The sequence below is a fragment of the Epinephelus lanceolatus genome, chromosome 5 (assembly GCF_041903045.1).
Source record: "Epinephelus lanceolatus isolate andai-2023 chromosome 5, ASM4190304v1, whole genome shotgun sequence".
Classification (NCBI taxonomy): Eukaryota; Metazoa; Chordata; class Actinopteri; order Perciformes; family Serranidae; genus Epinephelus; species Epinephelus lanceolatus.
This window is the reverse complement of record NC_135738.1, coordinates 45,407,065-45,429,264: the sequence shown is the minus strand read 5'-3', so window position 1 is coordinate 45,429,264 and position 22,200 is coordinate 45,407,065. Positions and strand designations below refer to the sequence as shown.

The following is a 22,200-nucleotide window of genomic DNA, read 5'->3' as shown; positions in this document are numbered from 1 at the left end:
ATACTGTTGACAAACAGTATATAATGTGACATTATTTTTAACAACAAGACTAGCTAGCTATCCAACCCTGTCATTGTCCCCAGATCAATATCAAAATTTTCACAAACAAACAATACTCCATGTGTAATGTTACTGTTGGCTGCAGCCTGAAGCAGTGAGTGAAATAGTGGATGGGATGTGAAATGATTGCTTAAGTTCAGAGGGGCAGTGTAGTACCTGCAGGGTGTGTTACAGTCTCCACCCTGTAGTGTTCAGAGGATGAAGCACTGATGGACATGATGGAAATTAATTGTAAACAGAGGCTTTGACTGCCTCCCTTACTCATATTAGATTTATTTTAATACTATTATATAGCAAGTGCATTAATTTAGAATGGTGAACAGACAGTTTCACTGGAACTATTTATCCATAACTAGTTTTAACAGACACCTTGCAGCCAAACAAGTATTCACTTTACCATGGTATGAAGTTCAGGAAAATAGTGCGTATTTGGATCTCCAACATCAGCAAAGTTGAAAGCTTCATGGAGAGCTCCATGTGGATTTGGTTCATCCATGCAAGCCAATCTGCTGTTTGTGGCCATTTTATTGAAATTGGCTGATTTCTGTCTGAACTGCTCTGACCGGACTCTCAATTAACTGCACTAGGTCAGCACTGTTCACTCAAAAATAGTTACTAAATGCCTTCGCGTAACAGTACATATTCATTCATTCATTCATCTTCTAACCACTTCATCCTCTTGAGGGTCGCGGGGGGGCTGGAGCCGATCCCAGCTGACATCGGGCGAGAGGCAGGGCGCAGGGCTGACACATAGAGACAAACAACCATTCATGCTCACATTCACACCTACGGACAATTTAGAGTTATCAATTAACCTAGTCCCCAATCTGCATGTCTTTGGACTGTGGGAGGAAGCCGGAGTGCCCGGAGAGAACCCACGCTGACACGGGGAGAACATGCAAACTCCGCACAGAAGGGCTCCCACACCCGGGATTGAACCGGCAACCCTCTTGCTGTGAGGCGACAGTGCTAACCACCACACCACCGTGCCGCCCAACAGTACATATTTTCTTATCAAATTTAATATTCAATGAGATCTGTTATAATTCAATACAATTTATGATAAATTCATTAGAACAGTCATCTGTTTCCTTCATGTTTCACTTTACCTGGAAAACAATGACAAATGCCAGTCGGACAGCAAGGACCGCCCAGAATTCCTTTGAGATCTCATATGGAGTGTTTGACCAAGGAGGTTCTCTGTAGTCCTTATACCTGGAGAGACAAAAATGCATTTTCTATTGGTCTTTAATTCTTTATTGATAATCCAGCAATTGATTGTTCCTTCTTGATATAATAATTGACTCATTTCCTTTTCCCAACAGCTGCAGAAGAGTTGGAGCTGGCGCTTTTTACACTACTGAGTCACATTCACACACACATTCATACACTGGTGGCCGAGGCTACCATACAAGGTGCCACCTGCTACTCAGTAACCATTCACACAGTCTCACACATGGATGGAACAGCCATCAAGTAATCTGGGGTCCAGTATCTTGCCCAAGGATTCTTCAACATGCGGGCTGGAGGAACCGTGGATCAAACCTCTGATCTTCCGATTGTTGAACAACCCGCTCTGCCTCTGAGCAGGCTCTGTTTACCTGGTGGTGGAAAACCAACACTTGACCAAACACAGTTTTTTTGGCATTTTTACCCAGGCACTAAGCTACTTTTTTTAATCTCGTAACTGGCTCTAAATGAACATGTTTGTGCTGAGGAGAGGCGCAGCTGAGACTGTATTTATGCTGACTGGGAGGTGAAGTACAATGTTGGTGCTCATTTTGGATTAAAATTGCATTTGTGTTAAAATCTGCTCCTAACAACATATACTCAAAAGTCTTTTTTTTCCATCTACTGCAGATTGATATGTACATCAAAATACAATTTTAAATGTGACTGAGAAAGATGCTCTGGGGTGGTTTGCAGCCAAGTGTGAAATGGTCAGGATAAGAGTCAGCACCTCCAAGTGTGAGGCCATGGTTCTCTGCTGGAACCGGTGGGTTGCCCCCTCTGGGTTGGGAGTGAGTTACTGGCCCAAGCAAAGGAGTTCAAGTATCTCAGGGTTTTGTTCACGAGTGAGGATATAATGGAGAGTATAACTGCTGCTCCTTAGCGTCGAATGGGGCCAGCTGAGGTGGTTCACGCATCTGATCATGATGCCTCCTGGGCACCTCCCATTAGAGGGAAGGATTATATGTCTTGTCTGGCCAGGGAACACCTCAGGATCCCCAAGGAGGAACTGTAAAGTGTTGCTGGGGAGAGGGACGTCTAGAGTACTTTGCTCAGCCTGCTGCCCCAGGGACCTGGCCTTGGATCAGTGGTTGAAAATGGATGGATGGATGGATGGATGGATGGATGGATGGATGCGAAAGATTCGTACTAATACTATCCACGTGGGTGTAATCGACAGAACATCAGCAACTTCACAGATTATTGAAATCTCCCAACATGGTGTCAGGGTCTAAAAGTAATTCATGCTCTGTGTTAAGTGAGATGTGAGACTGGAAAGCTCTTACTCACAGATGTCTTTAGGGTAGGGATGTCGCGTTTTTAGCTTTTTCACTTCCAATCCGATACCGATATTACAGCCTTGAGTTTTGGCCGATACCAATACCAATCCGATCCAAGCGCGTATTATACATATTCACTTATTTTGTTGTCAGTCATGTTAGAAAAGGTTTGATCAAGCGATATTGCTCTAACAAGAACAACTACTTAATCAGGTTAGTTAGAATGATCCACAACAGTTGGTATGAGAAATTGACCTGTTTATTGTTAACAGGGTTAAATAAACAAGCTTTAAACTTGAACATTAACATTAAATAAAAAATATAGCTGGTTTGCTTTGGCTGCTTTGGCCCCTTAATAAATAGAAAATAAATCAACACAAGAAATCTTTAAAATGTCTAACATTGCTTTGGCCCCCTAATAAATTAAAAAAAGATTAACACCACAAGACATTGTTGACATTTAACAAACAATGCAGCCTTTCCTTTAAAGTTATTTTTTTAGTGTCAGTGCCAGCCTGGTGCTGCTGTTTCCTGTGAGTCTGCATGCTGGCCTGGTGGATTGATAGTAAGTGCTGGAGTGGATCACTGGAGTGGACTGCTTGAATGGACGGATGACGGAGTTCTTGGATCGACATTTTTCCATGCAGTCCGATCCGATGCCGATGCACGTTTTTTGCTAATATCGGCGGTCGATACCGATCCGAATATCGGATCGGGACATCCCTACTTTAGGGTGATTCCTGAAATCCATCAAATCTGTCAGGACATTTTTATTAAAAACCAGAATTCCCGACACTGCTCCTTCCAAGTATTTTGTTCTATCACATCATTGTTACAGTGAGTTTTCTGTTTTGCCCACTGCAGTCATTAGGGATGTCCCGATCCGATATTCGGATCGGTATCGGCCGCCGATACTAGCAAAAAACGGTCATCGGCATCGGATCGGACTGCATGGAAAATGCCGATCCAAGAACTCTGATCCAGTTTTTCACGGAATCCACTCCAGGTTTTCCGGCCAGCCCAGCGCTCCGCAAGTCAAGCAGTCCATTCCAGTGATCCGCTCCAGCTCTTACTATCAATCCACCAGGCCAGCATGCAGACTATTTGTTTTCTGCTCTGGTTTTTTGAGAGTGATATTTTTATTTGGTTTACACTCTTACTGTTTAAGTAAAGAGCACTGATGGCATTGTTTGGGGCACAATTAGTGAAATTGGAGCCATGGATGGACTACAAAAACACTACTAAAATAACTGAAAAGGAAAGGCTGCATTGTTTGTTAAATGCCAACAATGTCTTGTGGTGTTAATCTTTTTTTTATTTATTAGGGGAGCAAAGCACAAGTGTGTGGAGTCTTGCTGCTATTTTAATTTCATTGTTAGACATTTTAAAGATTTCTTGTGTTGATTTATTTTCTATTTATTAAGGGGCCAAAGCAGCCAAAGCAAACCAGCTATATTTTTTATTTAATGTTAATGTTCAAGTTTAAAGCTTGTTTATTTAACCCTGTTAACAATAAACAGGACAATTTCTCATACCAACTGTTGTGGATCATTCTAACTAACCCGATTAAGTAGTTGTTCTTGTTAGAGTGATATTGCTTGATCAAAACTTTTCTAACATGACTGACAACAAAATAAGTGAATATGTATAATATGCGCTTGGATCGGATTGGTATCGGTATTGGCCAGAACTCAAGGCTGTAATATCGGTATTGGATCGGAAGTGAAAAAGCTGGATCGGGACATCCCTAGCAGTCATATTTCTAAATATTTGCAGATGTGACTTAAGTGGATGGAAGCACATGCTCTCCTTATGTAAATTAACACCACAAAATCCCACTAGTTTTAGATGTATTGGTCCCAGAGGGATAAATATTCTCACAGCCAGTTCAACATAGTAACATACAGATATACACACCAACAGATAAACATATAGCAACAGATAGTAACATATGGATAGCAACATGCACATGACAGCATACAGAAATAGACAGTACACAAAATGTTCATTTGTGCATTCATTCAATGATCCCAGCTCACAGTGTCAGTGAGGCAGATTGTTCAGAGCTGCTACAGCTGAAAGGAGCTTTTCTCTTTTTAAGAGTCCTGTATGTCTGGCCAGATGAGAGGAATGCGAAGTGTTGTTTTAGGGGGTGATCAGTGTTATTTGGTATTGTGAGTGGTAGGCATGTGATGGCTCTGAGGTGGGAGACTGGGTGAGAAAAGGCAGATGATTATGGAGGCAGTGCGTGTGATGCTGGTAAATTTGTTTTTGTTGGAGATGGTTAACATGGGGAAGAAACAGTTGGAACAGTACAGCAGGATGGGTTGCATTATTCTTATGTAAAGCATCAACAGTAGTAGGGGATACAAAATGGCTTGTAAACCTATAAGATCCTTTGCGACATCAATCAATCCATGATCTGTAATCACTTATCCTTTACAGGGGGTGCTGGAGTCGATCCCAGCTGATCCCTGGACAGGTCACCAGACAATCACAGGACTGACACACAGAGACATACAACCATTCACACTCACATTCACACCTACAGGCAATTTAGAGTCACCAATTAACCTAATCAGCATGTATTTAGGCTGTGTGAGGAACCTGGAGAACCTGGAGAAAACACACAGAGAACATGCAAACTCCACACAGAACAGCTCCAGCCAGCCAGAGGGATCAAACCTGTGCAGTGCATTGTGAGGTACCTGAGTGCTGCCCTCCTTTGTAACAGGTAAGGGTAATATTAAAGTGAGGTCATACATCTATGTATGATGAATTGTTTACACTTGAGATTAGGGGGTTGCAGAACACTTTATTTACACATCATTCATTAAAAGTGAGTAACACCGCTCATGGTAGCCCTCAAATAATTTCAGTAAATTCTTAATCCCAATCCCAATTCATCAAATTCTGCCGCTTTGTCAGTGAACTCAAACATCAAATTACCATGTGCCAAGTATCCTCCTGCATCGGCTTTGGATGATCATGGATGGCATCTCAATTGACACTTGTTAGATGAATTGTGTCTTTTTAAAATATGTTTCAGTTTTCACAAGAAGTGTACACTTTCTGCTTGTTCCATGCATACAGTAATGAAATAAACTTACTACATAGGCAAAACTGCTTTCAAGTTTATGTCCTTAAATTTAGGCAACAAAAACACGTGGTTATATTTATAATAGAACACCATGGTTCATCTGTTTCTGACACCGACATCCGCTGACAAAGCAGTGGTATTTGATGAGTTTGGTTTTGGCCAGCGCCGTCAGAAGTAGACACTACCTGGTGCGAATCATACCGCTGCGGAAGGTTCCTTTGTATGTTGGTATCTGATGCTGAAATTACTGGCAAAGCTGCAGTATTTGACAAGTTGGGATTGAGAATAGGCTGATAATTTAAACTTAACAAGACTGTGTTTCTGCTGAATGGTTTCAACTAGCTGTGATTAACTCAAACATGTTAGTACACAGCAGTATTTATTACCTGAGAAATGATCATTAAGCAGTGGTGATAATGTGTGCATCTTTGTAAATGCACTGAATATTCAATTCTTGTTCTCTAGTCTTAGTGAACAGTCATATTTTACCATTGATCTTCTTACCATTGGTCTCACTGGATTAATTTTACCAAGTAACACATTTCAACAGTGCTGTATCAATGTTAAAAATGCTAAAAATGGTTTTATCATGACATTGACAATTATGAAATGAGACTGATTTCCCACCTGCACATCTCAACAGGGTAGCCAAGGTGCAACGGATCCATGGTTTCTTTGCCTTCCTGGAAGTGGCTGACATTAAAGTAGGACAGCGTATGGTTGACAAATCCATGCATGGAGCCATCAGGACTGTACATGTACTGGTAGACCATTCGAGGGATGAAGTCTGAAGTGAAGGAGATGACAAATGCCTGGGAATCGTGGTTGGGAAGATGGTGGTGGTGGTGGTGGTGGGGGATTCAGAGATTAGGAGCAGAAATGTGAGTTAGAATGAGTGAACAAGACAGTGTGGAATGAAACAACATACAGACAGTACATTTACACGCGCAGTTAAGTCGAGCTATGGTTATATCTGAATTAAAATGATTAATCATTATTATTATTAACTATTATAATAGTTAAATTTGAAGAATTTCCCTCAAGGTGTTCTTGAGATATCATGCTCACAAGAATGACAAGGACGCAAGGTCAAATTAACCTTGACCTTTGTCAACTGAAATCAAAAATTCATTTTTGAGTCCGAGTAAACATCTATGCCAAATCTAATAGAATTGGCATAGTGTTCTTGAGATATCATGTCCACAAAAAATGGCACAGACATAAGTACATATGGACAATCAGAAAACAAAATGCCTCCAGCCATGGATGTTGCTGGTGAAGAGGCATAAAAATTGTTGCTTTTGTGTGTGCCACTGCTCATAAGGTGTACATTTTAATAAACAGAATAGACAGTCTTTATAGGTCTAGTTATTAATGATTAAATGCATCATAGCCCACAGGAGCTCTCAACTTCATTTTGCATTACATCTTAGCAGAACGTAAAACAACAGTAAAATGAAAATGTTCTAATGTAATTCAAGTTCAGCGTCACGCATTGCTGACTCTTCTACTAATGTGTGAATTTAAAATAATCATGCTGAATGTCGCTTTTAAAAACAACTTCCAACACACTTTCAAATCCTCAGATTTTCCTGACTTGGCCTTCAACGAAAACAGAACTACTTCAAACAATAACACCAAATTAAAACAGAAGTCTAAACATAACACTAATCAGAAACCATGCTGCCTGACATTCAGCTGTTTTTCAATCATGACAACAAACAAGCACTAACCCCAAAGAGTGCTGAAGTCACGATGTCATGCGCAGGTTAGCCTATGTTCCATTAGCTTCAGTAACCAAATGCAATCCATGACTCGGCATTTTAACCATCGGTGACTTTGAAAAAGTGACTACTGCTCTTGTTTTAATAAAACAAAATGGCAGTGAAACAAAGATTACTATATTTGCATGCAACTACAGCTCCCATTAAATGTACCAATGCTCAGTACAGGTACTTGTGTCATCCCAACCTTTCAGCTGTATCCTCTGCAATCTCAGAACGTTCTATAATGTTGGAATGAATATCAGCTGTGCGAGCAGCATGACATTATCTGCTGCAATGGTCGGTTGGTCACACCACCATTTTGGCCCAGATTGAAATATCCCAAGAACTGCTGGATGGATTGCCATAAAATTTTATGCAGACCTTCATGCTCCCAATGGGACAAATGGTGAAAGAAGTATACAGATTGTTAATGCAGTAGCAATACTACGATAAAATGATACTCAATCAAAAGTACAACCCCTATTCAAAAACAAGGTAATAGTAATTAAGTGTTAGCAGCAACAGTACTAAAAATGCAATTAACAAAAATGTAAGCAGCATTTTAATGTTGTCAAGGTAGAGCTGATTATAAAGTTTTTATATGGTTAGGTAGTTTAATATTTAACAATGTATATTCAATAAATTAATTATTTATACATATAAAATTGATTTCAATGATTTATTAAAGTAACTAGGTCATCAGATAAATGCAGTGCAGTGAAAAGTACAATATTTATCTCTAAAATATAATGGAGTAGAAGCATAGAAGTACTTTTGTCACATGGTGGGAGTAATGGTTTTATTGTTTATTATAATCTATTTATTTTTCATACTGTGCTGTTTATATTGTTTGCTGTGGTTATCTTATATTGCATTGTCTGACATATTGTTTTAAATTATGTTATGTCAGTGTTTGGTCTTATTTGGGGCAGCAGAAGTTCAGTCCCTCTGGACTTGAAATGGGAGGGTCGCTGGCTCAAGTCCCTATCCGGACTAAATATGGAGTATGGACTGGTAGATGAAGAGGTGCCAGTTTGCCTCCTGGGCACTGCCAAGGTGCCCTTGAGCAAGGTACCAACCCCCAACTGCTTGGGGTGCCTGTCCAGACTCTTATTCTGACATTTCTCCATTTAATGCATGTGTAGATCTTGTTTGTGCATGTGTGTGTATTTCAGGCCTGTGTGTATATGACAACAGAGTGAAAAAACTGAATTACCCCTCTGAGATTAATAAAGTATATCTTTAGGGGCCAGGCAGGCAATCCTGCCAAGACCCTCTTGTTTTCCTGCTCGTTCTTTCTTCTTCTTCCAAGGAAATCCTACTTCCCATGCAGGAAAAATCCCTAAACTTTGCACAAAAGTTCAGTCCTATGCCAGATTTGCTCAGCTGCAAACACAAGTCAATAGTCCTGATGGTGGCGCTACAGCAAGTGTCTAAAGTTCAAAACTTTGAAAATTCGGACTACCGGTGGAGCGAGACGACAAGATGGCTGCATGATCTTGAGCTCCCGATAGCAAGTTAGAATTAGCCCCCCTAAATTCACTAATTGTTAAGCAATTCATAGTAATTTTACTTTGGAATGAACAGGGGAGTAACAACTAGAAGTCAAACGAAACGTGACACACAAGAAAGGAAGAATACACCGGAGATGGATGACGCTCAGCGCTCTAACGACAGCTCTGCAGAAAACATGTGCTCAGTGCTTCAAAGTATCAGTAAGGAAATACGTGACTTCAGGGCTGAGCATAAAGCGGACCGACACAGTCTCAAAGAAGAACTCAAGGAAGATATGAAAAATGAACTCAAAGATCTGAAGCAGGAAATTTACCAAAAACTTTCTGCTAACTCCGCTAGGATCCAGGCCCATGAAACCAGGCTGAATGAAGCAGAAGCACGGATCAACGAGACCGAATCGGCTAACATGGCTATGAAAGAGGCGCTCATTAAGTCCATGGAAAGACAGAAAGCCATGCAGGAGAAGTTGACAGATCTGGAGGGACAATCTAGGCAGAACAACATTCGCATTTATAGCATACCCGAAGGGAAAGAAGGCAACTCCGTGTCTGACTTCGTGGAGCAACTTCTGAAAAGTGAACTTGCACTGACAGCGGACACTAGCTTACAGATTCAGCGCGCCCACAGAGTTCTAGCTCGCAAACCAGAGCGGAACGAGCCACCCAGGTCCATAGTGGTAAATTTTCTGGAGTTTAATACCAAAGAAGCAGTACTGAAAAAAGCCTGGGGAAAGAAAATAATGATTGAAGGGCGACGCCTGTCGTTTGACCATGATTATGCCACAGAGGTTATTCAGAAGCGCAAGGCATATACCAGGATAAAGAGACTGCTGAAAGAGAAAGGAATCCGTTTCCTGACTCCGCTGGACAAGATGCGCATTCACTGGGACTCGGGAACACATACTTAAGAGAGTGCACAAGATGCAGCGCAGGAGCTGAGGAAGAGAGGTTACACGGTGGAGATACCAGGCTGTAGCGCCGCGGACCCAAACCGGGAGATGAAGCAGCTTCTTCGGGCCTCGACATGGCAGCGAGCTGCTGGAGAGAGGAGCACAGAAGACACTGTGCACCATGCGAGGGAAAGATTACAGGAATTTGAGCGGAACACCTCCAGCTAATCTTAATTCTTTACTTTGTCACGATATGTGAAATTTACTTAGTGACACCAGCTGTGAGAAGTTAACGTTTAAATGACTATTACATCACTTCTGCCCGTGATGTGAGCCTTAAATCATTATACATGGGTGGTTTGGTAGGGCAGCTATTTTATTCTTTATTCATTTATTTTTTATTTTTAAGCTGGTATATGGGGCCAAAACATTTAAGACCAATGCTGAAGACTTCATTTGGAACACAAAATAAATGCTATCGGATGACGTTGGACTACTAGGATGTGTGAAATGGCGTATTTCACCTCTACTGAGGGGTCCCCTCTGCCTACCAATGGGGACTCAGGGTGGCGAAGAATCACCCTAACTTGGGATTTAACTGTTTTTTCTTTGTTTTTTTCAGTTAGCACACGTAGTCCAGATGTTCAGGTCTGTGCAGTTTTAAATTGTCTGGAGGTTAATGAATGTAACACAGGATTGGATCATTTAAATGCCATATAATAACATAAAACCGGTGTCACTTAATGTAAATGGGATGAATAATCCAGTTAAGAGGAGCAAGGTCCTGGCTAAATTGAAAAAAGAAAAGGCTGAAGTACTATTTTTACAAGAAACTCACCTGCCTCAACAAGAATATGAAAAGCTAAAACGCTTTGGTTTTAGGAATACATTTTACAGTTCCTACAAACCTAGCCAGAAGAGGGGAGTGGCTATCCTTATCACAAATGCAGTTCAATTTGAATGTCTTAAAGAAGTTAGGGACAATGAGGGGAGATTTGTATTAATTAAAGGAAAGCTAGAAAACAGAATGGTGACACTGATCAATGTATACGCCTCCCCAGAGACTACCAAATGTTTTTTCAAAACTCTGTTTGACACTATTGCTATAGAAACTGAAGGTATTTTGATATGTGGGGGAGACTATAATGTGGTCATGAACCATAAATTGGATACAACAAGCCCCAAAAGAAGCAAGATGCATCTAACCAAGTTTATTAATACATCAGTTAAGGAAATGGGACTAATTGATGTGTGGAGAGAACTTCACCCACTAGAAAGGGATTATACACACTATTCAGTACCTCATTCTGTCTACTCCAGAATCGACTACTTTTTAATTAATACAAGTGAAAGTCACAGGGTCACAGAGTGTAAAATCGGGATGGCAGATGTATCAGATCACAGTGGGATCAGCTTGACAATACACTTGAATAATAGGAAAATAAATACTGTATGGAGGCTAAATGTGAGCATTTTGAACAATAAGGCAAATGTGGATCAGATAAGAGAAGAAATAAAAAGGTACATAGAAGAGAATGATAATGGGGAGGTGAACCCTGCAATATTGTGGGACGGTATGAAGGCAGTTATTCGTGGGAAACTAATCGCTTTGACAACATCACAAAAAAAGACTCGGCTAGCTATATATAAACACAAAGTAGAAATACTGCAAGAACTGGAGAAGAAACATAAAAATACAGAAAATCAGTCTGTATTACAACAAATAAAGAAGGCAAGGGAAGAGATAAATGAGATACTCAGGTCAGATGTAGAAAAGAGGGCAAGATTTGTAAAGCAGACCTACTATGAATCAGGCCCAAAAGCAACAAGACTTTTAGCTAGACGCCTGCAGAAACAGCCATTAACACAATTCATAAAATAAGGAACCCTCAAACAAACCAATTATCACATGAACCAGATGAAATAGAAAGAATATTTGAAGAATATTACAAGAAACTCTATTCTAAACCATTATCAGCTGATGAAAAAACATTAAGAAGTTTTCTTGACTCACTTGACCTGCCATCTATTGGTGAGACACAGAATGACACTATTATGTCACAATTTACAGTTTAAGGAGCTGGAAGCTGCAATTAGTAGGTTAAAGGCTAGTAAATCACCAGGTAGCGATGGGTTTCCATCGGAATGGCACAAGGCCTTTCAGAAGGAACTAACACCTTTGCTTCTGTCCTGTTTTAACTGGACTCTTAACGAGGGCGGGGCCCCCCCTTTGTGGAAGGAAGCAATTATTACCGTTCTACTTAAAGAAGGCAAAGACAAAGAAGATGCAAATGCAAAAACTATAGACCGATTTCACTTTTAAATGTAGATTACAAACTATTTACATCAATTATTTGCAAAAGATTTGAGGCCCTCACACCAGATTTGATTGACTGAAGCGGTACAAGTACAATTCTGGTTAGTTTGGACGCCGAAAAGGCATTTGATAGTGTTAGTTGGTTATTCTTGTATGAGGTACTAAAGAGATTTGAAAATGAAATCCGATGTATTAAAACTATTTATCAAGAGCCCACAGCTAAGATCAGAGAAAATGGAAGCCTGTCCAATATGATTCGGTTGGAGAGAGGGACAAGACAAGGTTGTTGTCTGTCTCCTACTCTTTTCGCTTTATATGTCGAGCCTTTGACACAGGCAATAAGGCAGAGTGAGGAACTGCAGGGTGTCAATGTAGGGGGGACAGAACATATCATTGGCCTTTTCGCGGATGATGTCATTATATTTCTTGAACAACTGGATATATATTTCCCACACCTAATGTCTCTACTGGAAACGTATGAATATTATTCAGAGTATAAACTGAATATAGCAAAAACACAAATTCTTTCATTAAATTATTCTCCATCCCGACAAATAAGAGATGCATATAATCTGAAATGGAATTCTAAAACCATGAAGTATCTTGGTGTAACTCTGACTAAAACACTTACCTACATGTTTGAAAACAATTATAATGAAATTGATAAAAACATTCAAAAAGATATTGAAAGGTGGTCTACTCTTCCGTTAGACTTCAGTGCTAGAATACAGACGGTCAAAATGAATATTCTACCTAAATTGCTATATTTATTTCAAGCTCTTCCAATTAATATCCCCCAAAACAAATTTATAGCCTGGGACAAGATGATTTCTAGATTCATTTGGAATAGTAAAAAACCAAGAATAAAATTTACGACACTTCAACTACCTAAAAGTAAGGGTGGAATGGCTTTGCCTAACCTTACAGAATATTTTTATGCAGCTCAACTCAGACCTCTGGCCTGTTGGTGTAGACCTGACTATGAGTCTAAATGGAAAGAAATGGAAAGGGAAATACAGGGCTATCAGACCCAGATATTGGTGGGGGATAAACATTTGATTGGTGCTTTGAGACATGCTATGAACCCAATAGTAGCATTTACACTAGAAATATGGAGCGTTGTAGTAAGAAAATACAAACTTAAGAGGGACATATGCATTCTGAGGTGGTTCGCGTATGATACAAAGTTTAAGCCAGGGACGTATGATCCAGTATTCAAAGAATGGGCACAAAAGGGTATGACAGCAATATGTACGGTTTTGGAAGGTGGAGAATTTCTAAGCTTCCAAGATCTAAAGACAAGTACAGCCTCGAAAACAAAGATTTCTATAGATACGTGCAGTTAAAAGATTATTTCACAAAAGAGGTAAGGTCAGTTGAAACTATAAATAAGGTGATAGAAGTTATTATGGATTCATACAAACGGAAGGGGTCTCGGCCCATCTCTGCTTTCTATCAAGCTTTGGGTGAGAGCAGGGGGGGATCAACACTCTATATAAAAGCAAAATGGGAAGCAGAACTAAAGATCCAAATACAATAGGAGGAATGGTACCACATGTGCGAGACACAATGTACATCTACAAATTCACTGATATGGAGGAAGTTCTGCTGGAAAAACCTAACTCGCTATTTTATAACACCAAAAATAAAATCTAGGCAACTTGCTATACAACAAAACTGCTGGAGACTATGTGCGAGTGTGGAGGCAGACCATGCACACATCTTCTGGAACTGTACAAAAATGAGGATATACTGGAAAGTATACTTGGGGCGGCAGTAGCTCAGTCCATAGGGACTTGGGTTGGGAACCGGAGGGTCGCCTATTCAAGTCCCCGTCCGGACCAAAATATGGAGCATGGACTGGTGGCTGGAGAGGTGCCAGTTCACCTTCTGGGCACTGCCGAGGTACCCCTGAGCAATGCACCGAACCCCCCAACCGCTCGGAGCGCTTGTCATGGGCAGCCCACTCTGACATCTCTCCACTTAGTGCATGTATAGGTCCAGTTTGTGCATGTGTGTGTTCGGACCTGTGTGTAATTGACAACAGAGTGAAAAATTGAATTTCCCCTCGGGGATTAATAAAGTATATAAAATTAAAAATTAAAAAAAAAAAATGTTAATGTAGTTGTAAAAAATGTCTTGGGATATGAAATCCCAATACTTGTCCAGTGATGTATCTTGGGAATATTGAGAAGGTCGTAATGAAAGAAGATCTGTACTTGACTAAAATATTACTCGCAGCAAGTAAGAAAGCAGTCACAAGAAACTGGCTCAATGTAAATATCCCAAAACAGGAACAGTGGTTGGAAATTGTCCAGGAAATTTTTGTTATGGAAAAAGTGACATACCTTTTGAGAGTCAAAGAGAATGTATTTGAAAAGAACTGGGAAAAATGGAACATTTATATGAGACGTGACACCAACTGAACAAATGCCAAATGGAACAGTGGACTCAATAGTGGCTCATCTCCAGACAGTTTGTTAGTGTTTTTACTATTGTTATTTTAATTTGTACCTTGTTTGCTGTATTGTTTTGTCTATATGCATGTGAAAACTTAATAAAAATTTAAGTTATAAAAAAAACTTTGAAAATTCACAACAAATCGACCGTATGTGCTACAGCTTTGCAACTTTCACCAAAATGGAGCCCCAATATTGAAGAAATGTATGTACATTTAAACTTATTGCAAATCATGAAGTCCATCACTCTGTTTTTTTTCAAAAACTGTAAAACTTCTTAAACCTATCTCCTCCCACAATTTTAGCTCAATTGACACCAAACTTGCTACAGAGCATCTTCAGACTGTCCTACACAAACGTCCTACACACAGATTTTTGATTTATCAAAAATTAAGCCTACAGTGCATCAAGATGTTTGACTGTTAACAGTACTGTAAACATATACTTGCAAAATTTTTGAGACATGGTAGATGATGTTTGGCGAATTTTATATCAAAAACTGAATTTTTGACAGCATTTTGAATTCTGTCCTCATGTGAACCATTGCTGTCAATTGGAATAGAGCATCTTTACACATCAGTTTTTCAATTATGGAGTAAATCAGTCATTGTTAAAAACAAATTAACAACATATCCATGCTGTCCAGATGCAAGATGTGTATTTTCAGATTTTTGTCTTTATAACTGAATTTATGACAACAGTTTGAAATTTGCCTTGACAGCTGCTGTCATCCTGGTGGCTGGCTTAGTCTGTTTGTGAAGCCACAGCTTAAGTCACTTAGCTCAGTCAGATAGAGGATGCTCCTTGGTGTTAGAGGTTGAGAGTTCAAGCCTCATCTGATGCAAAATGTACATTGTAATGGCAACCTTCTTGTTGTCTTCTTATTCTGCCTCTTGTTGCTCAGCCTAAAAATTGTCTGGCCCCAACCACTGCTGCGCAGCAGCTATAATCTTCTTCTTCCTCTTACATGCTTTTATTGTAAAATTGCATTTGCTTTTTTTTAATTATGTTTTCATTTCCTACCAGCAGAAGTGACCTGATTAGCGTAAATACCTGCACCTGGGAGCATAACTGCACTATTTTGAATGTTCTGTGGAAAAGAAACAAAGTAGGCCCATGGTTGTTGGATTTGTTACTGCTGCTCCTATATCTCCTGTTTCTCTTACTAGAGCCTTGAGGGACAACAACAGAGAGACAAGGCGGTCGGCAAGGCCCTGCCACAAGGACAGCGTTCCCCAGCACCAATGAATCTGCTCCCCCAAATTAAGTCATTTTGAATTACATGTCATTTGAGACTATTTCAAAGGGGTGGTTTAAACGCCCTTTTAGGACATTTTAATTTATTCTAAGTCTTGGTTGATTTTACCCTGGGTTTTATTTTCATTTATCTTTAAATTATTGTACACAGTGAAACTGATTTTAAGTAGGGCTGCACGGTATATGCGCTAGACGGTAGAAATGATATAAATTTGGCCTACGGTAGAGATTTGCGCTCTACCGTCCTATCGTCGATGACGTCATCGCACCTGCCTCAGTGTGAAAATGGCTGCGAGCACAGAGACAGCGGAGCAAGAGGAGCTGGTTCACGTCCGTGATTTAGCGTAGCACGTGCAACATGTGTTGCTGGAGAACTTGTGAGTGAGTGAGTTAATGTCTTATGAACAGCCCCGGACTTCTCAGACTCTTTTAGCGACTTACCGCTCAGAGGGAACTCATTCAGTGTCTCCTCTGGCAGCAGCACAGCGTCTCTCCCTCTCCTCTCTCGCTGTGTGCACACGGGAGTTGGTTTTCGGCAAGAGAGTTTGTCATAAGCCTTTGGTAATGTAAACCTATGTGATGCTAGGGGCTCCACAAAAAACTCCATATATGAATGTGTGATAGTTGTGGTATCATAACAGCCTGTCACAGGTTACAGCGTGATGATTAGAGGAGAAATGGCAGAGCATAAAGCTCCAGCTGGAAAAAACACAACTCAGTCATTTAGGATTTTGCTAAAAGAAGGAAATTACCTTTTGATATAGATCCCAGGGGACATTTTGCACCATAGAGTACTGGGTTTTAATTTTGAGTTTTGAGATCTGCATTCTGCACAATAAATGCTCTAAAAAATACATTATATCTTTGCTTTTGTTGTTGTTGTTTTTATCAATTTAGCTCTGCTAAGGGACTACAAAACCCATTCAGAAACACTTCTATTATAACTTTTACACTTCAATTTATACCGCGATATATACCGTTACCGTGAAGGGATTCGATTTATACCGTGATATAAATTTTAGGTCATACCGCCCAGCCCTAATTTTAAGTCATCATTATTCCTCCTTTAGTTATCCAGTTTGCTCTCAAGCTGATCAAAAGAATCCTTTTAATTCAAAAGTATTTTAACCCCTTGACCAACCCCCCCTTACACCTTAAAATCAAAATAATCAAAGCACAAGTACCTCACAATTGTACTTACGCCTCACAGAGTTGCTAGCATGGCTGTCGACTTTTGTCCTCTCAACTATGTGGCAAAACTGTACAGATATCATTTGCATCTGACAGAGATCTGATCACAGTGTAAACCAAGTACTGCCACCCTGATATGCCTTCAGACTGAGTTCCACACACACTCACACTGTGATTCATGCGACTCCAGTGACCTTCACACAATTTCCATGTGACCTTGTTTACAGATCACATGTCTTAAACTGAGGCATTAGGATAAGTGTTAAAACATCTTGAACTCTACTGCGACACTTTGAGCATGGACCCAGACCTTGGGATAAGTGTGAGTGTCAAAATAATCTCAGGTCTAACTGGATCTTTTTGAGCCTTCAACCACACCTTAAAGTCTTCATCTACAAATGGAACTGGCTCAAGTGTCATCCCGTGACTCAAGGGTGGAGCGCTGGTCACATGATAACTTTCAAGTGACGGGCAGTCAGCACCTACCACAAACCAGTTTACAGCTTATGATCTCTGCTGATACAAAGACAGGAGCCCTTAGGAGAAAGACTAGAGAGGTGTGATTGACCAGGAGATGGTGGAGAGTTGGAGAAGGATTGAACGACACAGTCAATCTGATGCCAAACAGAATACTGGGTTAAAGGGTCACCCACACTCATATATAACAAAGCTGCTAACACTGTGTTGAGAATATGTTGTCACAAGTACTGCTACAGACTGCTATAGCTTTGAATTCAGCCTGACACTGTGACATTGTGGTTGTGTGTGTGCAGAGCCATCTCAATTATCAGGTTGTAAAATAAAATAAAAGAACATTCCAAGATCATAATAACCTATTGCATACCATCACCTAAGAATTATAAGCTTCTAGCTGACATTTCTGTCACAGTTTAGTTATTCATATATTCCAATTCTGTAACAACTTATTAATGTAGTGTAAGGTGATGTTTAAAGTTATTTGTATTTTTGGACTTTTTATTTAGAGAATAAGTAAAGGTTCATATCATTTATGCCACTTAAAATGCAAAACTTTGACTCAACACCACTCAGAATGTAGATAGAACCATACAATTTGAAGCTGGTGATTTGTACATAATCAAAGTTACAGGGGCATGCAAAAGTCTGGGCACCCCTGGTCAAAATTTTGTTCATTGTGAATAGTTAAGTGAGTAGAAGATGAACTCATCTCCAAAAGGCATGAAGTTAATGATTAAAACCTATAATGTTAAAGATGCAACATCTTTTTCAACATTTTAAGTAAGATTAGTGCATTATTTTCTTTCTGTACAATGTATGAGTGAAAATAGGAAAGGAGCAGCAAATGTTTGACATTAGAGCTCTTATACAACTTTTACCAGGGTCTCAGACCATAATTAGCTTCTTAAGACTATGGCTTAAGCTAAGGTCTCCTCTAAACAGCTGCCTTGCACTCTGAAAACTAAAATAACTGATGCCCACAAAGCAGGCTATAGCAGACTAAGAATATAGCAAAGTGTTTTCAGGTAGCTGTTTCCTCAATTCATAGTGTAATTAAGAAATGGCAGTTAACAGGAACTGTGGAGGTCAAACTGAGATCTTGAAGAGCAAGAAAACTTTCTTAGAGAGCTGCTTGTAGGATTGTAAGAAAGGCAAATCAAACCCCCTGTTTGACTGCAAAGGACCTGCAGGAAGATTTATCAGACTTTGGAGTGGTGGTGCACTGTTCTACTGTGCAGCGACACCTGTACAAATATGACCTTCATGGAAGAGTGATCAGAAGTAAACCTTTCCTGTGTCCTCACCACAAAATTCAGCATCAGAAGTTTACACAGGAACATCAAAACAAGACTGATGCTTTTTGGAAATAGGTCCTGTGGACTGATTTAAAACAGAACTTTTTAGGCGCAATGAATAATAGCATGTTTGGAGAAAAAAAGAATGCAGAATTTCATGAAAAGAACACCTGTCCAACTGTTAAACACAGGGGTGGATCAATCATGGTTTGGGGCTTGTGGCAAAGGGAACATTTCACAGGTAGAGGGAAGAATAGATTCAGTTAAATTCCCAAAAATTCCAAAAAATTCTGGAAGCAAACATCACACCATGTGGTTTCTACAACAGGACAATGATCCGAAACACACCTCCAAATTCACAATGGTCTACCTAAAGAGAACCAAGCTGAAGGTTTTGCCATGGCCCTCACAGTCCCACGACCTAAACATAATTAAAAATCTGTGGCTAGACCTCAAAAGAGCAGTGCATGCAAGACGACTCAAGAATCTTACAGAGCTAGAAGCCTTTTGAGGAATGGGTGGGAGTCCCCCAAACAAGAACTGAAAGACTCTTAGCTGGTTAAAATGTTCAGAAGCTGTGATACTCACCAAAGGAGGCACCACTAAGTAGTGACATTGCAGAATGTCAAAACTTTTGATTCAGGCCCTTTTCCTTTTTTGTTATTTTGAAACTGTGAAAGATTGAAATTCAAATGTAATCTTGCCTAAAATATTAAAGAAAGTTTTAATCATTAACTTCATGTCTTTTGGAGATCAGTTCATCTTCTACTTACTTAACTACTCACAGTAAACGACCAGGTGTGCCCAAACCTTTGCATGCCAGTGTACATAAAAAAGCTAATTTGTGTCATGCATCTAGGGTGACCAGACGTCCTGCATTGCGTGGGACTGCACAGCATTTCTGTCTCTTTTCACGCGTCATGCAAATTGAGACCATGTCCCGCACAATTGGTTGTCACCCACGCTTGTATTCCCACCCCCCGGCCAATGAGAAGAAGCTGCATGCAGTGGCCGGCCCACGTGGGCTCTCTGTTTATTGTCAGAGTACCTCACCCCTCCCGCCTGTTATAGCAACTATTTCAACCTCCTTGATAGCAACAGGTGACACTCGTTAGCTAATGACACTTGCGCCGCACGACTGTAGGCTTGTTGAAGAGTAGACGAGATGAGGCTGCCGCAGCGGGGGGCAGTGACAAAAAGCTGCAGTGAAGTCGGACAGTTTCCCGACAGTTTCCAGCAGCCTTCAGTCCGTACAGGAAGTCACAGACAGACATACATCCTGTCTGGAATAATGTCAATTCATTAAAAAAGTGATCAGACCCATATATCAGTTTGTTTTCAGTCTCCAGTTGTTTTAATTATGATAGAATAATTTATTAAAATGCTTTACAGGTGATCTGTAGATTATGTTCATGGTTTATCCTCCATTTGATATGAATTCCCCTGTAAATCAGCATCATATCAGTTTGTCCTGTCCCCTCAACTACACAGGCTGAATAAACAGTGCTTGACTATAAGGTTCATATTTTCAGAGGAAAAAAAATACAAGACAACAGCTTTCATTAAGGCTCAGTCAGATACAGTCAGGGCTTCACATCTGATGTTATTTTAAGAATCTTCACATCCCACTGACCACAAGTCTCTGTGTTGCTAAATACTTCAATAATTAAAACAGTCCAGTGTTAATATACAGTAGACTCTGTATAGTTGATGATGAATGTATTTAGTCTCTGATGACTAAACTTTGCGTTGGGGGCGGGTATCCCACATTGTCCCTCACAAACCTACTCCTTGTCCCACATTTGGTTTATTGGGACCTGCTCACCCTGCATGCAACATTATCAAAACATGCAGATGATCTGTGGGAGCTGCACAGAATATTGAGTCATAAACTATACATTTCACAAAAACAGGAAAATTACAACACAAGATATCAATGATCCTTAATGGGCATTTCCCAAACCGCACCCTACACCCTCTCCCTACCCATTTTCACTCTGTTTCAGCATTCATGCGAAGGGTCCCAAACCAACTAGTGATGAGTGGAAGTAAGTTATAAAACCCTCTGACAGTGAGCTTGCACTGACCCCATACTGACTATGTGTAACGCTGTATTATGTTTGTCATTGAAGATGCTCCATACAAATAAAGTCTCACAACTACCCTTACAAATGTTAACTGCTCAAACTAAGAAGACATATATAAGCCTATTGCCTATTGCCGATGTTAACATCTTAAAGGTTACATTGTGTTTAGGATATGTATGTGTATATATACATACGTGTCTGTGTGTGTGTGTGTGTGTGTGTGTGTGCGTGTGTGTGTGTGCGTGTGTGTGTAAAGAAATGAAATTTGTAAGTGTGTACAAATTATTGGTAGTTGTGGATAAAAATGTATACAACCTGTCACTTTGATTATAATTTCTGATACATGAATTAGCCTGACTGGATTAGTTTAAAGATCAAAAAAAAACATATGGACAACATAATGACTAAAAGCTGACTAAAATATTATGAATTTTGGTCAACTAAAACTCGACTAATACTGTGAAGGATGAAAATGACTAAAATGTGACCAAAACTAACTAAGCGTTTTGATCTCAAGACTAAGACTAATTCTAAAATAGCTGTCAAAATTAACACTGTCTAGGATTCACAAATTCGCTTCCAGGACACTGTGGCAATTTACGCTTGTTAGAGGCATTGTGTCTTCTTAAAATACATTTCAGTTTTCACAGGAGATGAACAGTTTCTGCTCATTAGATGCATGAATTCTTTTTCAAAATAAACCCAGAACAACAACATCTTGTTTTTTATTTCTTTAGGTTAAGGCAATAAAAGGACATGATTAGGTTTAAAAAAAAAAAACATCATGGTTTACCATAAAATAAGTCAGTTGTTGTCACTACTGTAGCATGCTACAAATACTAGCGCACTACATTGTTATTAAAATAACTCAATGACTTTTGGTTTCACACGAGAAATGAACAGCGGGCTTGCGGGGCAAAGTTTAGTGTCTGTTGGACCCATCCACCTCCACTCCCATCTGGCCTATAGGGACTTATTTGTTGACTCTAAATGTGATCATAGAATCTAACTTTTAAAAGAGTTAATGTGTGGTACAGCTCTGGTTTTTTTTCTTCACCTGATTGTTGCAACGGCCTACTTTGTAGTTTGGTGGGTAGGTTGTTTGGTGTATTATTTTATTTATTCAGAGAACAGCGTTTTTCAATTTTGATTGTGATGGTTATATACTTTAAAGAGCGCTAAAGTGTGCACAATGTGGCATTGTTTTCTTTGTTGTTTCCTGTTATAAATAAATAATAAATGTAAATTGTGTATGTGTAGCAGCTGCTAGGTATACA

At 39.8% G+C, this 22,200-nt stretch overlaps 1 protein-coding gene across 2 annotated transcripts in view; it reads right to left on the bottom strand.

Annotated features, from left to right (window-relative positions):
- ano1b (anoctamin 1, calcium activated chloride channel b) overlaps positions 1 to 22,200 on the bottom strand; it is a 137,138-nt gene that overhangs the window by 7,157 nt on the left and 107,781 nt on the right. For both annotated transcript variants that reach the window (XM_033635304.2, XM_033635305.2), the window contains 2 exons: positions 6,298 to 6,482; positions 1,170 to 1,275 (listed from right to left, as the gene is read on the bottom strand). In XM_033635304.2, coding sequence (XP_033491195.1) covers positions 1,170 to 1,275; positions 6,298 to 6,482 — 291 coding nt within the window. The remainder of the gene's footprint in view (positions 1 to 1,169; positions 1,276 to 6,297; positions 6,483 to 22,200) is intronic.